Source organism: Lutra lutra, chromosome 7, assembly GCF_902655055.1.
Source record: "Lutra lutra chromosome 7, mLutLut1.2, whole genome shotgun sequence".
NCBI lineage: Eukaryota > Metazoa > Chordata > Mammalia > Carnivora > Mustelidae > Lutra > Lutra lutra.
The window spans coordinates 72,245,930-72,273,647 of record NC_062284.1 but is presented as its reverse complement, the minus strand read 5'-3'; the positions used below and the strand labels follow the sequence as shown (position 1 = coordinate 72,273,647).

General features: G+C 38.6%; 1 protein-coding gene across 4 annotated transcripts in view; it reads left to right on the top strand.

Moving 5' to 3' along the window:
- Positions 1-3,959: 3,959 nt before the first annotated feature.
- Positions 3,960-27,718, top strand: part of WDR72 (WD repeat domain 72) — a 222,734-nt gene continuing 198,975 nt past the window's right edge. For 2 of the 4 annotated variants that reach the window (XM_047738976.1, XM_047738975.1), the window contains exon 1: positions 5,305-5,742. In XM_047738976.1, the coding sequence (XP_047594932.1) occupies positions 5,533-5,742 (210 nt within the window). In that variant the 5' untranslated portion in view covers positions 5,305-5,532. Of the gene's footprint in view, positions 4,017-5,304; positions 5,743-24,420; positions 24,424-27,718 lie in introns of those variants that run through there. The other 2 variants (XM_047738977.1, XM_047738978.1) reach the window with 2 other exon arrangements.

Genomic DNA, 27,718 nt, shown 5'->3' with positions numbered 1-27,718 from the left:
GGATTCTATCTCCCTCTCCTTCTGCCCCTCCCTCCACTTGTGTTCTCTATCTCTCTCTCTCAAATAAATAAATCTTTAAAAATAAATTAATTGAATAAATAAATATAGCATCTCAGTCTTCCTTAATGGATTCAGTTCCTCCTCCCCCTGAGAATATTTTATTTGCAATTTTGTTCTATCCCCTGAATTGTCTGTTTCTTCCTTTTCCCTTTTCCACTTGGTATGTTTTAATCTCTTTCATGTTAGAGGCTTTCTATAGAACTCTGATGATCCTTTGTTTTCCATTAAAAAGTGAAAGATACTAAAATCTAACTGGACACTGTGCATAAGGTTTGGATTTGTCAAATACTGACATTCAGAGTCAGATGGATATTCACTGATTTACTTGAGAAACTTGCACATGTCATTTTCTTACAGTCTTTTTATAGAATCATTCAATTTTATTTCGAGACAATGTCTCTAGTGTCCTGCATGAAGTTATATACCTAGCTGTCACCATTCGTACCCTTGATGGCATTAAAGCACTGGGATCCCATTCAACAAGCATATTTTGTCCTAAGGCCCCTATTTTTCAGGACTCGTCTGTTAGTTGGGCAGAGTCTGGAGTCGTTCTTTTTCTTTTGTTTGGATGGGGTTGGGTTGTTCAGACAGGTAAAGAAGCTTAATGAGAAATTTATCATGGATAGAAACAGAACCCTGGGAGAACATTAAAAGTGGGTGAGGAGAATAACCTCTTCTTGAGGGCTCAGATGAGGGTGCAAAGAGGAATCATCACTAAATCTGGGTTTCGAAGTAAGAAGAGGCAAATTGATCGAAATGTGTGGAGGCAGGGATGGACAGAGAAAAGTATTTACAAGAAGTATCTGTACAATATCAAGGAAATTTGGAAGAACATGATCCATTTGTATAGAGGTTCAACACTATAATGTTGGGTCAGGGTAGAGAGCCAGCTTTTCATCTGGTTTAAAGAAAAACTTTTTTTTTTTAGTATCTAAGCCCTTTATCTTTTAAATGCTAAATTTAAATGTTTGTTTGCTTAACTCGATCTGTACTAACCAATTTATTTCATTGGTTATTTATTCAACTCCTCATATCTAATGACATATCATTTAACGACTCTGCTCCTCAATGTTCTCATCTATAAAGTAGAGACAGTATCTGCCTGCATCAGTCAGGGTTTTTCGTTGTGTGTAAGAGAGAGCAATAACTGGTAATCCACACAGAAAAGGATTTTGTAAAAGGATATCAGCTCTCTCTCAGAAAATGAAAAACTAAGGTTAGATATTATGCAGTCCTGACAAAACCCAAAGTCACACTGCAGCACTTTCCCATGAAGGCATCACTGCCACCAGCACTAGGCACAGACCTTGATGACTGCATCACTGGTCACTGGGTGCTGCTGTGAGAAGCCCTGCCCTGCTGCCACCTCCTGCATCAGGATGTATCTTGTCTGGGCCATGAATCTGCCTGGCCCAGCCAAAGGCATGTGTCCATGCCAATGTATAATGGAGAACCAAATGGTATGGAATGGCCCTGTTTTACAGCTTCTTCAGAAAGACATAGGCTCAGGGCACCTGGGTGGCTCAGTCAGTTAAGTGTCTGCCTTCAGCTGAGCTCATGATCCCAGGGTTCTGGGATAGAGCCCCACATTGGGTTCCCTGCTCAGCCAGGAGCCTGCTTCTCTCTCTGCCTTCTCCCCCGCTGGTGCTCTCTCTCTCTCTCTTTCTCCGTCTGTCTGAAATAAATAAATAAAATCTAAAAAAAAAAGAAAAGAAAAAGAAAAAGAAAGACATAGGCTCTGCCTCATAAGGAGGGTGGTATTCTCCAAACATAGGAAATAGGAGCAAATACTAGATAGGTAAGAAGAAACACAAATGTCCACATAGTTTAGGCTATCAAATGGTTTTGGAAGATGTATACATTATAATGAAAAAAAATCACACAACTATAAATAAATGCCTGATCTAAAGATGCTAACTCTAAAAATGGCTTCAGCTCTTCAATGGCTATTCGCAGAAGACCTTAGTCCTTAACCACATGGACATTTCTATAGAGTTGCTTGAATATCCTAACAAAATGTTAGCTGGCTTCTTCCAGAAAGTGATCCAAGGGACTGTGGGAATAAGGTGAAAATTACAACGTCATTTTGTGATTTACATTTGACATTTACTCTCCATCATTCCTAGCACATTCTATTTGTTAGAAGCCAGTCACTAAATACAGCTAAAACTCAAGGGGAGGGTAATTAGGATCCACCAAAGAGAGAAATATCGTAGAAGTTTCAAACATGTATTAAAGCCATCACAGGTATCTTTTATTATTTCACAGAATTAGCCAAACCAATTTCTTTACACATTCTTTCTATTTATATTCATATTCATATTATAATATGTCAGAGAATCTATTCTGATCTGAAGTTAAATTACCACAGACCCACCAGGGACATTCATTTTACCTCGTAAAAAATCTTTCAGTGCTTAAAAAGGAGAGAGTGTTGCACTAGATAGCATCTTATCACCAAAGAAACACATTTCAACTGTAAATGAAATATTTGTCCTTTCATTCAAACACCTAAATCCTACAGTATAAAGATTAACAGACATCAGTGCCTGGCTATTCTTATTGATGTGGTGGGAGAAAAGGGAATTTTGTAATTCTCACTTTTCTGAGGGCACAAAAATCTTCTAGGGACACAAATTTAAATGTTTTTGGTGGTCAAACAGTTAATTAAAAGGGGAAGAGGACTGAGACATTACAATTCAGCTAAAAAGAAACAACAATATCAGGCTAGCCGAAGAAAATACCTTAAGTCCTCAGTATGGCTCTCAGCTGACAGCTTGTTCTTCCTGCTGATTCTATAAGGTCTGACTTAATTTTTTTTTTTTTTTTTTTTTTTTTTTTTTTAGAACTTCTGCTTCTGAATTCATTAGTTCTGGGGCCAAAAAAGATCTTGGTCTATCTAATCCAACTTCTCCATTCTACAGACAGAAACCTAAGGAAGGGCACTTTTACTTTCAGGACCCCTTTCTTCATAAACAATATTAAAAATTATATTTTACAAGATCAAATAAAAATTAGACTGAGGTAAGGAGACTTCATCCAAAATGATGTTATAGGGACAATTGCAATAGGGAGAATGCTTTAACCCTTAGATTGGCAAGCCTTTCAAAAGTTAGATGAAAAATGTCTTTTTTGTTCTCTGAAGAGAGGGATGAATAATGCTGGAAAGAACAGGAAGTGGGGAAGTGGGATGAGCCAGAGAGGCATGATCTTGTAGTGAAAAACAGAAAGTTTTATCCAGAAGTCAGTGTATTTTCAAGATGGTAAGCAGGATTTTATGCTGGTTCAGGCTGAGAGTAGGTCAAAGTTTAGGGCCTGGGAGAAAAAGAGAAGACTAACGGAAGCTTGATCAAGTCAAGGTGGTTGGTAGTTTGCCCAGAGTGGTTAGTGAACACAAACAGTTCAGCAAATCACTTGCAATGCAAAGAATGGGAATTTGGAGGACCTGCGTCCAGCCTTGTCATAGATAAACAAGGTAAGTCTTATCAGTAAGGTAAGTCTTAAAAGTCACTGGGAAAGGAAGAGATTTTGCAGTAAACCATCATCTCCCATTTTCTGGAAAATAAAGATGTGGGGAAGGGTACTTGTACTTTTTTCCAGGATTACAGATTTTGGGAATTTCAACACTGTCAATGACGACATTGGCCTGAAGATCAATAAATTAGCATTATATATTCTTAAAACTTTATTTACTTTAAAGTTATTTTTTCCTTTTTTTTTTTTTTCCCATTTTCACAGGCCCTAAAAATATCAAGGGCCCTAATTTGAGACTTAGCATGGTTGAGGGCCTTTTAAAACCACTGAGCTAGTTACAGCAGAGCTGATAAGAGGAACCATACCTGCACCTCTATGAAGACTGCAGGAGAAGGTTCCGTTCAAGAAAGAAAATGAAGACTCGTGGATAGTGATAAGGATGGGGATATTAACTCTGAAGTAAAATCCTGCAGACTTAGAAGGTAAGGATAGGGAAGAAAAGTTTAAGAACTAGGGTCTAGGGGCGCCTGGGTGGCTCAGTGGGTTAAAGCCTCTGCCTTCGGCTCAGGTCATGATCCCAGGGTCCTGGGATGGAGCCTCACATCGGGCTCTCTGCTCAGCAGGGAGCCTGCTTCCTCCTCTCTCTGCCTGCCTCTCTGCCTACTCGTGATCTCTGTCAAATAAATAAATAAAATATTTTAAAAAAAAAAAGAAGAACTGGGGTCTGAGGTCACCTTAACATTCAACTGTTAGATGCATGTCATCGGCCCCCAATATTTATTTATTTCAAAAAATTAAAGTATAATTGCCATACTAGTGTCTTATTAGCTTCAGGTGTACATACAGTGATTTGATATTTTTATACATTACAAAATGATGTCCACAAGTCCAGTCACCAAGTGCATCATACACAGTTACTGCAATATTACGGACTATATTCTCTATGGGGCACATTACATCCCCACGACTTATTAAATTTGTAACGCAAGTTTGTACCTTTAAATCCCCTTCATCTGTTTCTTTCAACACCTAATCCCTCCCTGCTCTGGTAACCAACAGTTTCCTGTATCTATGACCTGTTCGTTTATGTTTGTTCGTTGGTTTTTAAGATTCCACGTACAAGTGAAAGCAAACAGTATCTGCCTCCGACTTACTTATTATATATTTTTACCATACCGCCTTTCCTGTCCCCACCGACCGTCCCCATCTTCATTGAGCTTACAGTCAAGCAGGGGAGGCCAACACAACCAACAATCCCAATAAGTTAGGACACGTGTTGTGACAGCTGAAGTGAGGTGTCTTGGGAAGGAACTGCAGGAACACCTAACCTGCACGCGGGAAGGGACACTCCAGATGAACCAAGAATAGGAACCAACCGGGCACAGATGATGGAGGGGAGAGGATCGTCCCAGGCCCAGGGGCTTCACACAGGAAGATCCAGAGAATGTGCAGTTTGCCCTCAGAGGAGACCTACCACCTGTGGTCTCAAGAAATCCTCTTAGTTCTTGGGAAGCCAGTATCAGTGAAAAGGGAGTGTGTTCAAAATCTCTCCCCACCTGCTTTCAGGAGTCTTAGAATCCACGGGATTTCGTAAGGAAAATCAAATGACTGAGACACCTCAGAAAAACAAAACGCCCCTCCCATTTTTCTAAACCATCCAGTCAGTTGCGGTACTTGGTCCACTCACAGCAGGTTATAATGCTGGTTTCATGTTTAACTGCTGATTTTCAATGAAAAAGTGGATTTTCCCCCCATTCTCGATACCTGGACTGTCTCTCCCCTGCTGGGAGGGGACTTCCTCTCACCGCTCCTCAAAAGTCTTGCGGCTCCCAGTCCCGGCCAGGGCAGGGGCTCAGGGTCCACGCCACGTGACCTACCTTGATTTTCCTCGCTTCTGCTGAACTCCCTCCAGCCCTGGAAGGACTGGGCCCGTCGGAGGCTGCCGGCGGGCCTGTTCCAGCCGCCGCCGCCAGTGAGACGGGGAGGGGCGGCGGGACCATGAGGCGGGAGCGCGGCGCTGGCGCGGCAGCCGCGGCCGGAGGGATCCGGAGCCCGGCGGGAGCGGGGCGGGGGCCCGGGGGTCGGGGCGGGGCCGGGGCCTGGGCGGGGCCTGGGCGGGGCCGGGCAGTCTCCGGGGCAGCCCCGCTGTTCCACAGCTCGGCTACCTGGCTACCCCGACACCTGCGGCTTCGCCACCCGGCGGCTCCGGTAGGTTGGGCGTCCCCCGGGCTCGGCTCAGGCTCCCTTGTCCTAGGCGGTGGGTGTCTGACTTCTGTTGTGGGGTTGTGCTGCCGCTAGGCTTCCCGCCCTAAGAGTCCGCGCGACGTGAGCTTGGATCCTGAGCGGCTGGGAAGGAAGGTGAGCGCGCGAAGTTGCTAAAACCTCTTTTGCTCCAAGTTCTTGCACGTGGAAAATTCTCTGTTCAAACTTTCGTCCAGATGGCGCATCAGTAGTGACCGAAGCCACGCAGCTGTCAGATTGGTCCTTTCGGGTGTGTGTGTGTGTGTGTGTTTGTGTTTGTGTAGGGGAACAGGGGAGGCGGGAAGGTTGGTGAGGGCCTTCCTTGTACAAGTGGCCCTGGGAGAGACGTCTGCTCCCAGAGACCTGTAGGGGCCCACCATTCACTACTAAGAGTTTCTTGGGACTTGTGAGTCGGACTTCTATGGAACAGCAGTTGGTCGGAGCAATTTAAAAAACAACAACAACAACAACAACACAAAACACAAAACAAACCAAAAACCCGAGTCTGGGATCTGGGGAAAAGCCGGTAGACGCGAGCCAGCGCCGGAACGACCCCTTGGAGGCTACCAGGAGCGGGGCATCCGTCGAAAACTTCCTTGCTATGTACCTACTGCTGAGCTAGTAGTAAAGACTGCAGGCACAGTCTTTTTTTTTTTTTTTTTTTTTTTTTTTTTGCCACTTGTAGAGTTGGACAAGGGGCAGGAAAATAAAGGGGCGAAGGAAGGTATCTGCACTGACAAAAATCTGGAAAAGTTGAAGTAGTAGGAATACTCCCTTTAGGGACAGGTGCTTCCTCATTGCGCCCTCCTCATTCATTATAGCATTATAGCATTCATTGTAGCATTTTTGTATGCATTTCTAAACAGTTAACTAAACGCAAACAGAACACTGTGGTACAGCAGCCCCGTGGACTTTTCTCCCTTCCCCTCCCAGTTTTATTCTAAATGAGTTCAAGGTCACCTTTTGGAGACTAGGTACCTGAAGAAAGGGTTAGAAAGTTTTTTTCCTTTCACACTCCTTACCCCTCCATCCCTATCTACAATTCCCAGCCCCCACGATCCCCACCTTTACCCCCAAAACATAATGCACTAACTCTCCACTCTCCTTAATTCTTACCACCTAAACACCAGGGGAGAAGAAAGCAACCACATTCGTCATGCAAGTACTTGTGGTTAATTTGGTCTTGTGACTGACTCCTTGTTCCTTTGCCCTCTAGTTCCTTCAGTATTAAAATGCACCAATGGTGTTTTCTGTAAAGAATACAAAGGGCTGGAGGAGAAAAGGAAACTGTCCCTGAAGTGATCTAGTAAAGTGATTATTATTTATTCAAACCACAAAAATTGGGATTATGTGTTGAGTTCCAGTATTTTTACCTCCTGTTGGGAAATATATTTTTAAGCTATAATTATTTTGTCAATAAAAATATGCTGTTAAGCCTCTCCCTGCATGGAAAATCTTACATTAAACAATCTCCATCCAACAGAGTGAATACTTTAGAAATCTGAAGTTCCAGTTTATAAGGGCAGACTGGAATGAAAGTGTATTTAGGTTATGAAATAATATCATGGAACCTTGAAAATAATGGTATTACAAATATTTCAAGATTTCGAGATTGCTACATTCAGCTATCTTCATGGCTTGACAACTCACTATTCTTTCTCTTATTTAATGTTACTCACAATATATGGCATCTCTTACTAGTATTTTCATCAGTGCATTATAAAGGACATCTCTGGAACACCATTCTGAATGTATAGTTGTAATTTCCCAGTTGTTAACATTTTTAGATTCACTTCTGCTCTAGACTAAATTGGAGGCAGGGAAATGAGATGGGGATCAGGAATGAAAGAATCTGTGCACTGATTTCTAGCACCAGATCATCTCTGAAGTCCTGGCAGACTCTCAGATTAACTCTGGGGTCTCATCAAACCCCATATGTGTATCACTGTTATCTTCCAAATAAGATTATCTTTAGTCTTAAAAGACACTCAGGTCTCTGATCTCTTCTGTAAAAGGCAAATCCTCATTCTTAGAGCAAGGTATCACTGTTCTTAGAGGAGTATCTCTTCTAGAGTTTACTTATATTTCCAGAAAGAGTCCTAATCTGCTAGGCACCCTGCCTGCCCCACTTGAGCAGTGTAGTATAGTGGTCAAGGGCGTGAGTTTTGGAGACTGATTTATCTGTTTCTGTTTCCTAGCTCTGATCTTGAGCAAGCTACTTCTGCTCTCCAAGCCTCATTTTCTTCATGTTTAGAGTAAAAATAATAATAAGGCTTGGGTCATTATGAAGAACAGATGAAGTGATGCATATCATAGAAGTGGCAAAGTGTCTACAATTTAAGAGTCAATAAATGATAGAACTTTTTTTTTTACTTTTTTTTTTTTAAAGATTTTATTTATTTATTCGACAGAGAGAGATCACAAGTAGGCAGAGAGGCAGGCAGAGAGAGAGAGGAGGAAGCAGGCTCCCCACCAAGGAGAGAGCCCGATGCGGGGCTCGATCCCAGGACCCCGGGATCATGACCTGAGCCGAAGGCAGAGGCTTTAACGCTCTGAGCCACCCAGGCGCCCCTACTTTTTTTTTTTTTTTAAACATTGACTCCCCCTCCTCTTTCTTTCTTTCTTTTTTTTTTTTTTTTAATGAGATGAAATTTAACCTGGGAAAATATGAAGTCCTACACATGGGTGTTTAACAAGTAAGAAAGTATATAGGGTGAGGGAGTCATAATTAATTGAACCAGTCAACCTCAAGTTAGTTGACTGTATGTTTTCTCTGAGTCAGTAGTGAGTCGTGAGGGCCCAGAAAACTGATGTGGTTTTAGGCTCCTTTGGGTAGAAGTTGGAATGAACATCTATAGTCACGGATATTTTTGTACATCTGCCTTTTGCTTTTTGTACAGACTTTAGAGTTATACAAGATGATCATTTACACACTGACTTGTCAAGGGGAACAAAGGGAGAAAAGAGGGACAACTCTTGAATCCTTATCACATTCATTCATAACCAAATAACATTAATTCTTTGACCTCCCCTTTGACATTTTTTTGATCTCGTGTTATATGTAAAGCTTCCTGCCAAGTAGATTGCATGGGGGGAAAAAAGACAGTTTTCTGCCTTCCAAGCATTCACAATATAGCTTAGGGTAAGAGACACGGCAGTAATTGTAGCAGAGTAATAAATGGTCTGATAAAGGTAGAAAAGGGAATGCTGGGGGAAGATGCGTGCTAAAAAGCAGCCAGAGGATGCTCAAAGAAGTTAAAATTTAGTTCCAGTTTGGAAGAGCCCAGTTTTGTGCAAGTTTGCCAGGTAGAAATGCTGAGAAAGAGTTTTTTGGGCCAAGGGAAAATTGTGTTTGAAAGTAGGACAGGGTGAGAGAGCATGACAAACATAAATCATGGCACACTGTTCCCATGTTGCCCCATCCTCTCCTGGCTACAGGACACTGGTAAATTATTTTGTCTCTCCGAGCTTTCCTCAAATGTGAGATGAAGATCATGTATTATTTTACACAATCGGGCACTGATTTAATCTTCAAGTCTCTCCTACAGGGTGTCTATCTTACAACTTTGTTGGAAGACTTAGTTGTGTATAAAACATAAGCCTGTCTGATGTACAGGTGACAGTCACTATGGTTCTATCTACCATCTCATTCTCTAGAAAATACTACTCTAATCTAGCCTTGAGTGTAGATGGGATTTATGACTTTCACGCATATTCTAACTGTGCTTACTGTTCAGAATAAAGTATGAAGTTCTGTGTACTTCCTTCATCACACCAATCTGTGTTGCTAGCCTACTTTTAGGGTCTGGCTCTGTAAAAGGAGTTCTGCCCACTGAGAGTTCTTTGCTGGCAAAGGTTAGCATTCCTACATTTACAGGATAGGATCTCTGACCATGCGTGTTATTTAGCCCTTCCTTGAGGCTCATTATTTCCCTCTAAGCTATTGCAATGCATCTTAACAAAAATTTACATGGGGAGGGGATTTTGAAAATTTGTTATTTATTTAGGAGTACCAAAATGCAAACTGATCATTTTGAGAGGAATTCTTTCTAGGATTTTATCCTCCTGTGACTTTTCCTTGGTATTGTTAGCTTTAAAATCCTTTTAAATTTGGTAGACTTTGGTTCAAAATCCAAGTTGATCATGCATGAGTTATCCCTCTTGCAAAAGTACAAATTTGCTGAACAATTGAATATCTAGAGTGAACCCATTTAGACCCTTTCAAAAGGAAAACCTGAGGCTATTTTGTTGCAAAGCCTTGAAAAGCAGGGAAAATTCCACAAGCCATTTAGACAACAAAAGAATTTAAGTACTTTCAGTCATTATAGGGAAAAATAGTTGCCAGGCACAGGCCAAGCCTGTTTGCTATGAAAGGCCTACATCAGGCCAGGGACTGGCATTCTGTCTAGGCCAAGCAGACTAGGCCCTAAATAAGACCTTTTTGAGGGAATTGTTGTTTCTGGTCATTCATTTAATGAATATTATTTTAATTCATCGGTTATTTTCAGTATTTCATTATCTGTGCTCTGCATGCAGAATGCTGAGTTTGATTCAAGATCCTTAGCCTCAAGTATAATAAGAACATGTTGGAGAGCTAGTTAAAATGTGAATTTCTGGGCGGTGCCTGGGTGGCTCAGTTAAGTAAGGTCTGCCTTTGGCTTAGGTCATGATCCCAGGGTTCTGGGATCCAGCCCCACATGGGGCTCTGTTCAGCAGGGAGTCTCCTTCTCCCTTTCCCCTGCTGCCCTCTCCTGCTCATGCTTGTGCGTGCTGTGTCTCTCTAAAATAAATAAAATCTTTAAAAAAATTCAAATTTCTGTACCCTGTGCCTTAGAGATTCTGATGTATTACATTCATTCCGAGGCCCAGGAATCTGCATTTTATTAAGTCCCATGGTGCTGCTGATGTTGATAGATGCTTTTTCTTTTTTAATTAATGTTTTTTCCAACATTGGTATATATACACATCTATATACACTCTTTGGTGAACAATGTAGTCTGTCTAGGCCTTATCATTATTGTTCAAGTGTCTAAGCAAATCCAAACTCCTGTCCACTCCCTGCTTTTAACCAAGTGAACTTACCTTTTTTTGTTGTTGTTTTTAGGTCACAAAATAGGGACTTGCATTTCTATAGATTTCTACTCTGTTCCTTAATTTGATGCTTTTCTCTCTTTGGATGTGACATCCAGATTAAGTGCATGATGGATAAAGATCTTTTTTTGCAGAAATGGATTGAGTGAGATCTACCCAAAGTCCTCTGAAATCCTTAGACTCCTTGGAGTATCAGTATATCCACTCTCTAGGTTAAGTATAATGGATTGGTGATTTCAAGAGTATGAAGGTGAGGAGATTTGGTTTAGAGAAAGCTGGTTAGATACTAAGCTTCCTTTTTAAAAAATTATTAAACTATGGATGTAAATTATCAGCTGAATATTTCAGTAATTGAACTTCTCTTTGAGAAGCCTTCCTGGATTCCTTCCCCAGACAGGGTTAACTTTAGCCTTTCCTGTGAAAGGGAATATGCCTGTGAAACATAGGGAATATTTCCTGTGAAAGGGAATATGCCTGGTGGGAACCAGGTCTCAGCCCTACTCAGTCTACTCAGTGATGGAGTTTCCATGGTCTATCCACATGGCAGGCCAGAAGTAAGGCCTTCCTCCCAGTCAAGTGGTGACCAGTAGGTGTTTCATAAATATTTGTTAAGTGAACTAACCGCCACTTGCAAAACTACTGTCAAAATAGTTCATTTATTTTCTATAACCCATTTCATAATTTTCCTCTCTTTTTTAAATGTGAAAACATTTATGCTAATTCCGTATGTTTATTTTTGAGAAATACAATGCACTCAGTTGTGATCATTATTTAGAAATTGAAAATAAAAGTAAATGTTCATAGCATTGTATTTATTTATATTTTTATTTATGTATTTGTTTTTAGTTAGGAGAAGCGGTGACTGTGATCCTAGTAACCCATCATTCCACATGGGCATACAGACTCTTATTTTTCTACTACTTGAGGTAATGAAAGGTGTGCATGTGAAGCAACATTTTCATGTGTATTTTGATTTCCTTTTGAACAAAAAATGCAAACAGGAAGAGTTTCAATTTTTTTTTTTTTCCCCAGTGAGATCACAGAGATAAACCAAGTCTGTGCAACTCTCTTGAATAGCTAATGTGTGTCGCCTGGAGAAAGAGAAAATTATTTTCTGCCCTCTATGTTGATGTGTATAGAACATGTGTTCTGAGTAGCTGCTATTTTCACTGCCTCTTTTTCCAGTTGAAGTGCAACATAAACTATTTTAATTAATATTGTGTCACCAAAAGGGATTGAAATAGCCAATTGAATTCTACCAAGATAGAGTCTTTTGATGAAAACATATCTTTATTGATTGCGGACGAAAAAAAAATCATTCTTAAAATGAAATCCAGAGAAAAATCATATCCCTCAGAGAAAATTTCTGAGTGGCAGGCTGAGATTAACATCATAAAATTGAATTTGTGCTGCAAGCCTTTGATGTAATCAGCAGCTGGGAGATGGTGTTGCCCTTGCTGTGCTCCCTCTGATTGTGGTGAATTATTGTGTAGAATGAAATAAGTGTTTCTGGTGTCCCTCCTCCAAGAAATACAAACAAGGTATTACTAGGTAGTTTCTTGCTAGTTAAAATAGGTTGGATCGATTCCAGGCCTCTTGGGCTCTCATACACCCATGAACTATAGGAGTTGGGCATTTATTTATGGTCTAGGGACAGAATTTCTTGATGCCCCTGGACAGTGACTTCTTTGGTCAGTAAAAACCCAGCAGAGCAGAGACCATGAGAGGAATCCCCCTTGCCAAGGATTTTTTTTTAGAGTAAGCAGAGGTTGGAAAGTGCTGTAGCTGCATGGAGATCCAGCCTAGCCCTTTCCTGTCTCCCTCAGCTACCTCTTTTAACATACACTACATTGAAATCATTGCAGAATGGCAATCTCACTGTGTACTAAGAGTCCTTTTCCATAATACCAGGGTTACAATGGGCTTTTATTTTGTTTTTGTATTAAGTCCTCATGCTTAGAAAACATGCTTGCCTGTGCATGTACCCCCACACATGTAATGAATAGGTTTTTCAGTATAGCAGAGAAATTGTACTCATGTATTTACCTTTGGATTAAGGAGTGATTTGGCCCCTTAACCACTCCTGTGGTTGAACCTAAGTTGTTTTTGTTTTGTTTTGTCTTAAAAAAAAAAAAATAGGAGGACTGGTTTGTCATTAACAGAAGCCATAAACTAAACCATCAGTAAGTAGTGGTGCCTTTGTGTGTCAGCTCACTCTCAAGCCTTGTGAGAAGTGAGATGGGCCTTGCAGTCAGACAGATCCAGTGATGTAATCCTAGCCTAGGGATTTAGATTCACCAGGCCTCCTTATCCTAATAACATCAATGGTGAGTGTAACAGAAAATCTTCAAATATGAAAAGACTGGCTGCAAATGGCTCACCTCCTGTCTTGAATTAATGCTAGAATGGGCTGGGAGTCCCAGGAAATATCTGTTTTTAAAAACTGAATTTTTCAATAAGGCTAAAATCCCTTTGTATTATGAGCCTCAACTTGTGTCCCTCCTCTACCACTCTTTCCAAACCACCATGGAATTCTGCATTCGTAAGCCTTTTTAAAAAATCTTTCTATCCATCTATCCATCCTAAGCCTTGTTGATGTCATTCTGTTTTGCCTGAGCTTCTGCTGGGATTCTGGAATGCAAAAGGATGGGTTTGCAGTCTTCCCTAGCTGAGGCATTCTTGTTTTGTGGGCAAAGTCAAAAAACACCAGAATTTTGGGCCTTAGGGAGGCTTCTCCAAACTGGACTCAACTACAAAGCTCATGTTCCTGCCGGTGGAAGTGACTTCCATCTGTTTTTCTGGGACGAAAGGATCGTCATAATGGCAGTGGACTGACTTCCGATGTCAGCTTGTGCTGAAGTTGGGAGAAGTAAAGTAAATATCAGGACCAAAGAAGGAGGCAACTGGCCTGCAGGAAAACACACAATTTTTCCAAGAGAGAACTCTTTGCCATCGACTGCTATGGGATTAAGGTGTGGTTTGGTCTTGTACCTGGGGAATACATGTGCAAGCAAACTTTGCATCAGTTATTTACATGTGTATGACTTGACTCATAGGTTGTGAATTCTTAGAGGCCAGGAATCTGTGTTTTTTTTTTTTTCTTTTTAAATTTATTTGGGCTTTCAGTAAAATACCTGTGGAATGAATAAAATGAATATATGACTTTCTCAGGGAACCTATAATATGGATCGAAAGGTGATCCTTTTTTAATTCTTACAAAAGAATTAGAAAAGAAAATTTGGTGTATGACCGATTATGTGATTTAGACTGAAATTTAAGAGTTTAAGAGAATAGTTGTGTGTAAGTTTGAGAGTTTAAGAGAATAGTTGCATGTATTGTTATGAATTATTACATGTATTGTTAAGATCTATGTTTTGACTTGAAAGAAACAAAATCGGGGGCTCCTGGATGGTTAAGTGTCTGCCTTTGGTTCAGGTCATGATCTTGGGGCCCTGGGATCGAGCCCCATGTCAGCTCTCTGCTCAGCAGAGAGCCTACTTCTCCATCTCCCTCTGCTCCTACCCCTGCTGTGCTCTCCTCTCTCTCTCTCTCAAGTAAATAAATAAAATCCTAAAAAAAAAAAAACAAAAAAGAAAAGAAAAGAAACAAAATCTATCGGTCAGATGGTATATTAGTTGCTAGGACAGTCATAACACAGTACCACAAATTAAGTGGTTTAAGTGACAGAAATTTCACAGTTTAAGAGGCTGAGTGTCTGAAATAAAGTGTCAGCAGGGTTTTTTCCTTCTGAGGGCTGTGAGGAAGAATCTCCTCACTTAAGTCCTCCACACTAGCTGCTGGTGGTTTGCTGGCAATCATTGCCATTCCTTAGCTTGTAGAAGTATCACCCCATTTCTGCACTCATCTTCACGTCTCTCTCCCTGTGTGTGTCTGTCACCAAAGGTCCTAGTGTTATGGATGCCAGTCTTTTTTTTTTTTTTTTTTTAAGATTTTATTTATTTATTTGTCAGGGACAGAGGGAGTGAGAGCGAGCGAGCACAGGCAGACAGAGAGGCAAGCAGAGGCAGAGGAGAAGCAGGTTCCCTGCCCAGCAAGGAGCCCGATGTGGGACTTGATCCCAGGACGCTGGGATCATGACCTGAGCCGAAGGCAGCCGCTTAACCAACTGAGCCACCCAGGCATCCCTATGGATGCCAGTCTTATTGGATTCTGGCTCCACCCTAATCCAGTATGACCTCATTCTTCACTTAATTAATTGTATCTGTAATGACCCCGTTTCCAAATAAGGTCACATTCTGAGGTACTGGGGATTATGTACTTCAATGTGTAGATGTTGGGGTGGGCTCAATTCAACCTATAATGGATGGAAAGATGATAGATTTTGTTCTACTTTGACAATTTGGTACCTTTAGAGTTTTATCTCATCTTTCCTGCTTAGTTCACTTACTAGATGGAATTTACTGTAAATTATGAATAATAAAATAAAGGATTATAAATGACAAGGATTTTGCTTATCATTTTACTATTTACTTAGCAGGATTTACACACAGATTTTGAGATTGGAAAAAGTCTATTAATAATAGCAGCTAACATATATTGAATGCTTACAATGGAATGTAATGATTTCCATGGATCATCCCATTTTACGCTCATATCAACCCTATTATTTATTTATTTATTTATTTTTAAAGATTTTATTTATTTACTTGACAGAGAGAGAGAGAGAGCAAGCAGAAGCAGGGAGAGCAGCAGGCAGAGGGAGAGGGAGAAGGAGAAGCAGTCCCCCCGAGGAGCAGGGAGCCTGATTCAGGGCTCGATCCCAGGACCCTAGGGTCATGACCTGAGCCAAAGGCAGAGGCTTAACCAACTGAGCCACCTGGGCATTCCTCATATCAACTCTATTAGGTTGATATTATTATTTTCATTTTACTGGTGAAGACTCCAATACAAACAGGTGTAAAGTAGCTTACCCGAGGACATAACGGTAGTAGAGTCAGCATTCAAATCTAGGCTGACTAATTCTAGAGCCTCAGCGCTGGGCGAATGCTGTCCCCTTAGTCTCACTACAACCAGGTAAGGTAGGTATTATTCCCATTTCATGGGTGAGGAAAGTTTAAAGTAAGAACTTACCCAGCACACAAAACCAGCGAGTGTATAAGATTTAGGATTTGAACTTAGGTGGTATTTCCCTGGGGAAATCCTTCCCACGGTTGATTTCAAGCTCCACTTGTATTTCCTCTACAAACACACTTGCATTTACCTTACATATCACTCGTTTGATGATGATGATCACTGTTGATGATGTCAAACATGCCTGTGTCCTCAGACACCCTGGAGCATCTTGAGATATGTGACTCTGTCTTTTTGGTCATATCCCTAGAATCTTACATAGTCTCTGACACATAGCAGACACTCAATAAATATTTGTTAACTCAGTGTATATTAAGTAGATGCAGAGGGGCCAAGAAAAAAGGAAACCAGTTGAGGATATAAGAAATAAGGGTTAGTGAAAGGAGTAACTGAGGTGACAGAAGATGAAAATTGGAATAGGGATTAAAATGTTGGGTGCCTGGGTGGCTCAGTTGGTTAAGCGACTGCCTTGGGCTCAGGTCATGATCCTGGAGTCCTGGGATGGAGTCCCTACTCCACAGGGAATCTTCTTCTCCCTCTGACCCTCCCCCCTCTCATGTTCTCTCTCTCTCTCAAATAAATAAATAAAATCTTTTAAAAAATAAAAAATAGGGGCACCTGGGTGGCTCAGTGGGTTAAAGCCTCTGCCTTCGGCTCGGGTCATGATCCCAGGGTCCTGGGATCGAGCCCCGCATCAGACTCTCTGTTCAGCAGGGAGCCTGCTTCCTCCTCTCTCTCTCTCTGCCTGCCTCTCTGCCTACTTGTGATCTCTGTCTGTCAAATAAAATAAATAAAATCTTTAATAAAAAAAAATAAAAAAAATAAAATGTTATTATAGGAGCTTAGTATGGGTATCTTAGAAAAGTTAGCTAAAACTAAGGAAAAGATGCAAGATGTTAACTTGATGAGAGGAAGCTCATGTTTAAGTGCCTTGATTCTCCTGGTTAATTGGAAGGAAAGACCAAGCTCACAGTATTGGGGTGTAAACAATTGCCTGGGTTAGTGTGAGGTTTTGAAGGGGTAGAAGATAAAACTACAGTGTGGTAATGGATAGGAGACATATTTCCCAATATGAGTTTAGGTAGTACATGGCAAATATTTATGTTCATGGACAAGTATCTATTTTCATGTGCATCTTGCAAAAAAAGAAAAAAAAATCTAACCAGCGCATCAAACTCCTTGATTTTATGGACATTAGTGATAAAATAATTTTAAAGGGACTCTAAATCACTTGATTTATTCCTAAATGAGTTAATTTGATACTAAAAATGAAGTGAATGAACTTAAAGAAATATATTAGTCAAATAGCTTTACAGATTGTATTTAGCAAAACAAACAAAAAACCACTCAAGATTGGAAATAGGTTTTCAGAATTCGCACACTGACACATCCACCCAAATTATTCTATCTAATAGCAGAAATACTTAGTTAAAATTAATCATAAGATGTCTCAGTGGTAAATACTTTGAGGTCAAGGACTGTGTTTTTCTATTCTTTGTGTTCTCTGCAGTCTAGCCCATCACTTAACCACATATAGTTCTCAATAAGTATTTGTTGAATTTATTTAATAGTACAGTAGCATTTCTTTTTGTTCATGTTAGGTACTCATAGGTTTAAAAAAAGAGAGTTTGACTGTAAATATTCAGAGAGTGAAATATAGAATAAACAAAAGGGGGGAAAATCTACTTCATTTAGCCTAAAACTAAGGTTTTAGACAGGAGGATTGGAATTCCATGAAGTTGTTACTGACTGAATATAAATAAAAGTGAAGGAGTCACCAGGAAAAAAATGAGTTGTCTTTCTCATGTTTATTTTACCAGCCTAATGCTCAACTCTCTGACAATGACTATAAATGGAACAATCTTGGCATTAATTTGGCTGTGTTAGCTCTGTTTCATTACAGCTTAATGAGCAAGCAGGTGAAGTTGGAAGGTAATATTTTGTGAAAACCTTTGACCCACAAGGCTGAGAGAGCCTAAGCGATGATGGAAACTTCGTCAGTATAGTGATAGGAATGTGATTTCTTGGCTGGTTTGTTTTACACAGGTTCTAGATCATGCGTGCTTAGAGTTCAGAGATTTTGCATTATCTGTTTACTTCATTCCTTGATCCCGGGGTTATTTTACCATTGACTTTACCTGCTAAGGCATTCCCAACTAGAACACATTACTTTCTAGAGTTTCTTAGGTAGCTGTTAATCACTCAATAATAACACTTTTGGAGGAACTTGGCTTTGATGTTGGTTAGGGGTTAATTCTAAAATAGTCAAGCTCCACTGGGTAGACCAAGTAGAATTTTATGTGTTATTTAAATACGCCTGGGGCAGTCTTTGACTTAGTAGAAACATTTTTTTAACCTTTTCTAAGGAGTGATCTGATTACAATCTGTTGATAAAATAAGACCTTTAGCTTCAGGAGCATCTGCAACCAGACAGGTTTTGGCAGACAAGGCTTCTGCTGAGACCAGCTGTGCAGGAACCCTTTGGTTCCTGTGGACTCCTGAGGCTGCTTGCTTCATGTTTCTGGGGGTTAAAGTAGCTCTCAACTGTGGCCTACCATGACACCCAGATATTTTCTCTCTAGTCTACTACTTGTAGACTACTACTAGAAGTAGTAGTCTACTACTAGTAGAAGTCCACTACTACTTCTCTCTAGTCTTACTCCTTGTTCCTTCTTAAAGCCCTGTTTGCCCTCCCCCATTTATTGTCACTTACTAGCTGTCTGTGTGATGTTGGCCAAACTACTTTATTCTGATCACTAAGCTCTCTATTTTTTTTAAACTTTATTAGGGTAAAAATTTGCATACAATAATTTGCATTCACTTCAAGTGTACAATTTGATGGATTTTTACTATTCCAAGTGCTTTAACCTAAGCCCTAAAATTAGAAGCAAAACTCCCTCTGGGCTAAAATGAAGGAAAGAATCATGAAATAATTTATTTAAGTTCTTTAGCTCCCATATATTGAGTTTTAAAGGAAGCCATTGGGCTCCCCCTCTGCTTTGGAGATGGGATTCTGAGAGGTCATAAAACTGTATAAGCAGCAGATCTGAGATTCAAACCCACATCTGCTTTATCCCAAAGCTTAGATTGTTAACTACTATACTATTTTTATTTTCTTCACATATGTTTACTTTGGTCAGGAGATTATTTTCAGAATTCATGCATGGTAACTGAGGACTTTATCATTTGTATTTTTTGGGTTGGTGGTCCTCAGTCAAGGGGTTCGAGATTTGTATCTATCTTTGAGGCTGTTGAGGCAGAGACTCAGTGTCTGGGCGTGTCTCTGAAGTTATTTATGACAAGGTAAACAATTCCAGTGTCCAGTAGACACCAGCCACAAAACCACATTTGCATCATACTCATTATCTTGCTAGCCCCAGAGAAGTCAGAGAAATAAAAACAAATTGTTATGGGGAAGAAGATGACGGTGAGAAGGAAGGGGGCTATAACGGTGTGTTGTCTTTTCTTACACTTGCTAGGTATCGTATTTATGGAGAAAAGCCCAAATTTGAAAGGTGGTGGAGGCCAAGATTTATCTGACTCTATTTTCTTGCCTCTTTTCTTCACAATAAACCATTTTAAACTAAGTTAATGGAGATGATGGTGTGCTAAATATTACCTAATGATGAACCTGTACTGAGAAATTGTATATTTCCATCCATTTGGGTGGCGAACAAAGAAGGATGCCAGGGTGATTACTTTCCCCAAAATATAAGTTCTACCAGAATAAGAAGACTGGTTCTAAGAAAGTCACGTCACCTTTCCTCTGCTTCCTCATCAGCAAAATACTCCACATCCTTTAATTTTCTTCTAGTTATAGTAAAATCTTGCTCCAGTTTTAAGATGAAACACAGTCATTTAAGGACTATTTATGAATGTCACATATGGGACCAGCATTGTGCCAGTGATCAAACAATGAAAGACATACCCATTCTTTGTCATCTATTAATTTACACATTTGCAGATGTTCTACCCCCTGGTGATTTAAGAGCCCCAGTGGGTTGGGAACCGATTAGGAAGCTCATGTTGTTGGAGTGAGAATGTGAAAAAAATAGCAACCTGTGCTATTTTTTACCTAAAACAATATCACTTAAAACATTTTCCCTTGAAAATGAAACAACTTGGGAGTTCCCAGGTACTTATGCATCATGTGAATTTGTGCCATGGTTAGTGGCCATCAGCATGGCTGCTTCCATCAACAGGCTTATTTCTTAATTATGAGTATGGCTTTCCAAACTCTGTAATGCCTTGGAACCTTCTACAGCTTTAATCATTATGTTATTTGACAAATTTTCCTTAATTCAGTGTTTCTCACTTTTTCATGTCAAAGAATAAACACCAGAAAATGATTCTTTGTACACATACTGGCTGAGGGTTTCAATTTCTCTTGCCCTCCTTATCAAATATTCACAACCCAGTATGGGTCATAGTATACAGCTAGGAAGTTCTGATTTATTTAATTTCTGTCATGGTTACAGAAAAGAAGCTCAGAGATTTCTACTATTGAAATCCTGTATCAATGAGAATGAAAACAGTAGCAATTCTGCATATTCACTACAAAGTGTTCCTTGACTCTGCTGGGTGCATTTATCTGATAAAGATTCTTCTCTGGAACATCCAGCTGTTACTAGGACTTTAAAAATCAGTATTCTGTTAATATTACTTGATATTAAATGTGAAAACAAATATAAAAAGGAGGAAATTACAATGATTTCACTGAGTGTGTTTTTTTTTTCTAGGAAATAATATAGTCACAAACATCATGTGTTTCCAATGACTAAAAACCATTTGTAAGTAACAGTCTGAAATCTCTCTTATTTAGAAACAAAATGTTCTTGAAATTATAAAAAACAAACAGTTTGACTTTATTAACCATACAAGGTAGGAAATCTAAATATGTCACGAAAGATGTTTTGGTCTTGTTTGAAATATACCTAGAGTTTAATGTATTAAATATTATATATGTAAATAACATGTTTAAATTTAATATTATGTTCTTTTTCAGTTAGCTATAAATTGAATTTGTCTTTGTATATATTTAAACTGTATCAAAACCAGCTTTATAATATACATTTTGATAATTACTAGATTCCTCAAAATTATGTTTTTCATTATACTATTCAGAAATGACAAAATTTTATATATATATATATATACACATATACACACACACATATATATATATAAAAAACAGGGGTTTTGAGAGACTATACGTTATTGAAGAAGGGGACAAAAATCAAAAGGAAGGAGAAGTTGAAACATCAACTCTGTCTATAGGTCACGGCTCAGGCTCTGTGTTCTCATAAGCAATTGGATGTGTCTAGAGTGCTTGTTACAAAGTATTAAAGCCACTTCATGACATTGGTGGGATATATATGTGTATATATATACACACATATATATATGTGGGGATATATATGTATATAGAGAGAGAGAGGGTGAGAGAGAGAGAGAGTCATTTACATGTGTTTTGTTTTTCCAAAGAATTTAAAACTGTGGGTTGTGAGCTTCTTGAAGGCCATTCATCTCATCCTGGAAATCCATTGTGATATCTGGGTAGGCTGCTGTTAAAATTTGTGCAGAAATTATTTGAGAGTCACTGGAGATTAGAGTTTGGTGTACATTTGTGTGTGTGTTTATGTGATTATTTTCATACTATACTGATTATAGATGAAATATTGATCATATTGCTTTATATGCATTGAAAATACAGTGTAAAAATATAAAATGTTGTACTTGGTACTGTGACTAGATCCAAATGAAGGACATTTATTTACCCTTTAGAACAGTCTGTAACTTAATCCCTGACAGTGGAAGTGTTTTTTGTTCTGTTTTGTTTTGTTTTTGAAGTCACTTTTTTTTTTCTCCAATGGAAGTGTTTATTTTAAATTGCTTTTAAATAGATCAGATTTAAAAGTCATTAAATGCTTGTAAACATCTATACGTAGCCATGATTTAGACATTCCGAACTATCATTCAGGCACTCAAATTTGGAATATGATAGTTATAAATTGAGGGCTGTGATAGAGATTTGTAATCACTTTTCAAAGCTTTTAAAACTCATGTAGTTTTAAAAGCTTTTTAAAACTTTGTAATTATTTGTAATTATTTGCAATAGGGCAATATTGTCCTCTATAGCAGAGTATCCCTTAGAGACTCTACAATAGACTGTTTTTTTCCTTTGAGGTTTATTTTTGGTTACCAATTTCTGGGGAATTGCCGAGGGTCTCAAGTTGGGGATTTGCTCTCCCTCCTGTTGATAACAAGGCACTAGGTTTCTGGAGTTACTTTTTAAATTTTTTTTCAAAAAAAAAAAAAGAAAAAGTTTTAAAAAAGCTACTTCTGAGATATACAACCTTTAATCAGTTACTTACTCTTACTGTACAATTTGCTTAGACTCTCAGAATCTCTGGGTTGGAAGTGATCTGAAGAGTTATCTAGACCACATTTCTCATTGCTGACTTGTAAATGAGAGGGATTAGATGAATGATCCGTAAGACCCATATGGTTTTATTTATATCATTGAATTTATTCTTCATAAGAATACTGAAATAGGGGGCGCCTGGGTGGCTCAGTCAGTTAAACGTCTGCCTTCAGCTCAGGTCATGATCCCAGGGTCCTGGGATTGAGTCCCACATTGGGCTCTCTGCTCAGTGGGGAGTCTGCTTCTCCTTTTCTCTCTGCCTGCTGCTCTACCGACTCATGCTCTCTCTGTCAAATAAATAAATAAAATCTTTTAAAAAAATAAAAATACTGAAATGTAGGCAGTGCAAGTGATAGTGTCATTTTACTACATATTAACTTTATAATCTGGAAATAAGGATAATTTGTCCTAAATCCTTTTTTGGGCCCTGAAAATATGTCAATGGATAAAGTAGACAGAGGTCCTAGCCTTGGGAGGATTTAGAATCTAGTGAATTTGGAATGAATTTAATTTGAATAGAAGTAAAGCAAAAGTGTAATGGTGAAAAAGTTTGATACATGGGCAACTCTGCCATGATCCGGATGTGTGGCAGTAAAGTAACAATAATAGTAATTTACTGAATACCACTCTGTTGTCCACATTATAAACATGATCTCATTTCACCCTGACGATAACCCTGATTGAGGCATCATTATCATTTTTCCAGGTTAGAGATGAGAAAACAGGAGCCAGAGTGATTAAGTGACTCACATTTAAGTCTAACCTGACTTGAAGTTTTTTGATCTTAATAAACTCTGCTTTTGAAATATAGAGCTGGAAAATGATAAAGAAAATAATTTATTCAAGCAAGATTTATTGTTTTCTGATGTTCAAAGTACTGTGATTCAGGCACTGTAGGGATTGAGGGATGATTGAGGAATGATTCCCATGTTCACAAAGAGTATAGGAGAAAGAAGCATCAAAATCATATAATACAATAATATTATTTAAATTTAAAATGACATTTTTCAAGTACCCACTATGGGTTAGGCACTGTACTAACAAGGCCTGCTCTGCCTCCTTGCAGTAGTATTTCATTTCATTAGAGAGACATCACTGCACAGCAGATAATGTTAGGGGAAATTAGGAAACCAGAATAATACAACGTGACTGGTTATTGAGTAGACAACGTTGCAATGATTCAAGTAAGAGAAGCTAATTTTCCAGAGTTAACTGAGGTATAAGTAACTCACCCCAGGAATTATTTATTGTCAGCATAATGATGGTTAATCATTACAAATGTATTAATTCCCTGGCTAATATTCCCCAAATTTGTTTCTGCCACAGTTCTGCTTAGCAGTCAAGACAGATTTCCTTGACTCCAGTTTTGCAAGTAAGATTGAAAAGGTGACAAGAGAGTCTTTTAGACAAGAGCTTAGCACACATTGTCTATGGGCACAAAATGCCCAGTTTCCTTTGGAACAGTGTGACCCTGAGGACTCCCTCTTCTACACTTCTTAGTTCTTGGAAGCACATGATAGTAAGCTAAGAGTGAGGCCAAAGTGCAAATGATTTTCAGATGGTGATTTTTGTTGTAATACTAGAAGCCATGCCACAAATACTAACAGAGTTAGGAGTAGTGTTTCTTAGGAACAGAATGTTAAAACACACCCATGTGGTTCTTCTCACTACTAGCTTTGTGATCATCACGTGTATCACATTCACCTCCTATTCAGGGGAATGAGCTGTGCTCCCACAGTGAATTTCCCTGATAGGTGAAACTTATTATTTAACCCTTTGTCTTCAAATTATTAAAACTACTCTTTCCTGCTTTTCTGCCTTTTTAAAAAAGATTTATTTATCTGAGAGAGAGTCTTGGTGGGGGGGCAGAGGGAGAGAGAGTCTCACGCAGACTCCATGCTGAGCGAAGAGCCCGACCTGGGGCTCCATCTCATGACCCTGAGACCATGACTAGTGCTCAACCCATTCACCATCCAGGCACCCTGCTCTTCTGCATTCTTAAGCAGAGTATATTGGCCACCTCATCATCTTTTATTCAGCCAGTCATTGCCATGATGTGTAATAACTGTCCTGGGAGTGATGGAGATTTGGGCCCATGATTTTGCAGCTTGAATAACAGGTTTTGTGGGGGTTTTGGTCTTCATTATCTTTGCTATGATTTATCTTTTTTTCTGTGCCTTTTTTTTTAAGTTGGGAATCATTATGCTCCCACTTTCTTTGCTTCTTGCTCCCTCATTCTCTAATCTGCTGATGTGAACACAAGTGAGCTGTTAGGTGAGCTGTCATTTCACTCAGGAGAATTTAGAGAGCTTAGACAGTGTACCCTCTATGTTTTCATATGTATGAATGTGCCTCCTAATTCCCCAAGATTACACCCTAATATAAAGTTTTTGCTAAAATGGGTAAGAGTATGTGTGTGTGTGTGTGTGTGTGTGTGTGTGTGTAATTTACCCCCTCCCCCCCGCCTTTTCTAAGGTCATGGATTTATTTGTGTTTTCTGTTTCATGTCCATTTAGTTCCAGTGATCTATATTTCTATAAAAATTATTTCACTTAATCTTTCTAAGTTTTTAGTATATAGTTATATTTTCACTTAAAATATTAATTTTACTACAATCATTTTCTATTTACTATATATATATATTTTTTTTGGTGTTTTTAACTTCTTCTTTATCAAATGTGCCATAGATTTATTCATATTATTTCTTCTTTCATAGAACTGTTTTGCTTTTGTAGATTATTTCCTTTTAAAATATATTATTATATTAATGCATGATATTGTCTGTCCTGCTTTCTTTGTATTTACCTTGATCTTTTATATAAAACTTTAATTTAGATGTTTGCTCATTAATTTTTCGTACTAATATATGCATTTAAGTCTATAATTTCACTTCGAATCTAGACCATATATCTGGAAAGATTTACTATACAAAGTTTTCCCTGTGTTTGGGTCTTAATAATATTTAATTTGTATTGGGGCACCTGGGTGGCTCAGTGGATTAAAGCCTCTGCCTTCGGCTCAGGTCATGATCTCAGGGTCCTGGGATGGAGCCCTGCATCGGGCTCTCGCTCAGCGGGGAGCCGGCTTGCCCCCCCGCCCCACCTGCCTCTCTGCCTACTTGTGATCTCTCTCTGTCAAATAAATAAATAAAATCTTAAAAAATAATAATATTTAATTTGTATTCTGTTTTCTTGGTAGCCCAATGTACATTTAGAATATATATGGATATAAATATATGGAACATAAATATATGTGAACATATATACATACATATATGAACATATATATGGAAATATATATGAACATATGTAATATAATTTAGTTCCCAAATATTTAGAAAGGGAGCATTTGAAACATTTGTCTGTATGTGTATGTGTCGAGGAGGGAGGGTTCAGATTTGTATTCATTTTGGTCAGGTAATTTTGCCTATATAATATTAATCATTTGGGATTTGTTGACATGTTTCATGGTCTGACATGAGGAGTTTTGTAAATGTCATGTGCATGATTTAATAAAATGTGCTTTTATTTAATATCTGGGTGCAGGCATCTATATATGTCCATGATATTACAAATGCAAATTCAAGTATTTTATACCTTTTCTTTTTTTTTTGTCTGCTTGATCTGTTTATAACTGATTGTAATATATGACATCTTCCTCTTTGATAGTAAATCTATCTGATTTTTCTTTGTAGTTTGGCAAGATTGTGTTTTATGTATTTTGAGGCTCTGCTATTGGGTACCTAGAGAGTAGAAACTATTATCCCATTCTAGTGAATAATTTGTTTAATCATTATATAGTGAATGGTTTTCCCCCAATAATACTTTTTTTTTTTTAAGATTTTATTTACTTGACAGAGATCACAAGTAGGCGGAGAGGCAGGCAGAGAGAGAGGAAGGGACGCAGGCTCCCTGCTGAGTAGAGAGCCCTGTGCGGGGGCTCCATCCCAGGACACTGAGATCATGACCTGAGCAGAAGGCAGAGGATTTAACCCACTGAGCCACCCAGGTGCCCCACCCCCAATAATACTTTTACCTTAAAGACTATTGGTCCCACTATGATACCAGTTTTCTTTCATTTACTATTTGCCTGGTAAAGCCTTGTTTGTGCCTTTATTCTCAATCTTACTGTGTAAATACTTCACGAATTTTTTTATAAATAGGATATACGAGGTTATATTATCATTGAAAATCCTTGGTTTTTAGCTAGTAAGTTTAACTCATCTACTTATTGTAAATTCTGTTATGTTTAAATGTGAATTTACCATTTATTTTTGCATTTTTTATTTTGTGTTTCTTTGCTTTAATTTTTTTTCTTCTTCCATTGGTTTCTTTATTTCCTTTTACCAAGCTACTGGTTAGAAGTTACGTATGATTTTTTTTTTAATATCTTGTCATGAATTCTCACCTTAAAAAAATTTAAAGTATTTCTGCTCACTCCCCACATGTACAAGAATATTAGAATGATCCATTTCCTCTTCTTTAATGTTCTTTTCTAGAATTTTAGTTTATCTCTTTGATTCCCCAATTAATCATCTTCATCATTATTTAATATTATTATTTTTCAGGTAGTGCTCGTTTTGATTTGCTTGTATATTTACCAGTGTCATTGCTCATCATTGCCTCTGAATTCCATTTTACTCTGTTCTTTTTGATTTAATATATATTTTCCTAAAGTATATCCTTTTTGTAATTCTTTCAGCACGGGCTGTGAATGCTGTATTCTCTCAGGCCTTATTTGTTGGAAAAATATTGCCCTCACTTTGAGTGATAGCTAAGTATAAAAAGTTAAGTTGACATTCACCTTCACCACTTTACAGGTAATATTCCAGTAAGTTCTGGCCATAATTTTGCTGTGGAGAGATCTGCTTCAAGCAAGCACACTTGCTGTTCCTTTTTCAGGTTGTTTTGTTTTATCTCTTTCGTGCTTTGGCAATTTCTCTAGGATGTGCTTTGGTGTCCCTTTATGTCTATTTTAATCCTTCTTAATACATTGGATTCTTAAATCTAAGTTTTCCTATCTTTGAAATATACTGGGAAATGACAGACCCATTACTTTTAATATATACTTTAAACAATATTTCAAACTTAAGGATAAACAGTAGGTATCGTACACAGAATTATTTTTGTCGATACTTCCTAGTGGTAAATTGCCAATCTGTCACTCCATCTTCTAAGAATTTAGTTTGTACTCCTTAGAACAAAGATATTCTCCTACACAATCACAATGAACCCTTCAGAAGGAAATTTGCATTGATATATAACTACTATTCAGATCCCAGTAATGTCTGCTGTAGTAAGGGAATCAAGGTGAGACCCATATCTTGCATTTAGCGGT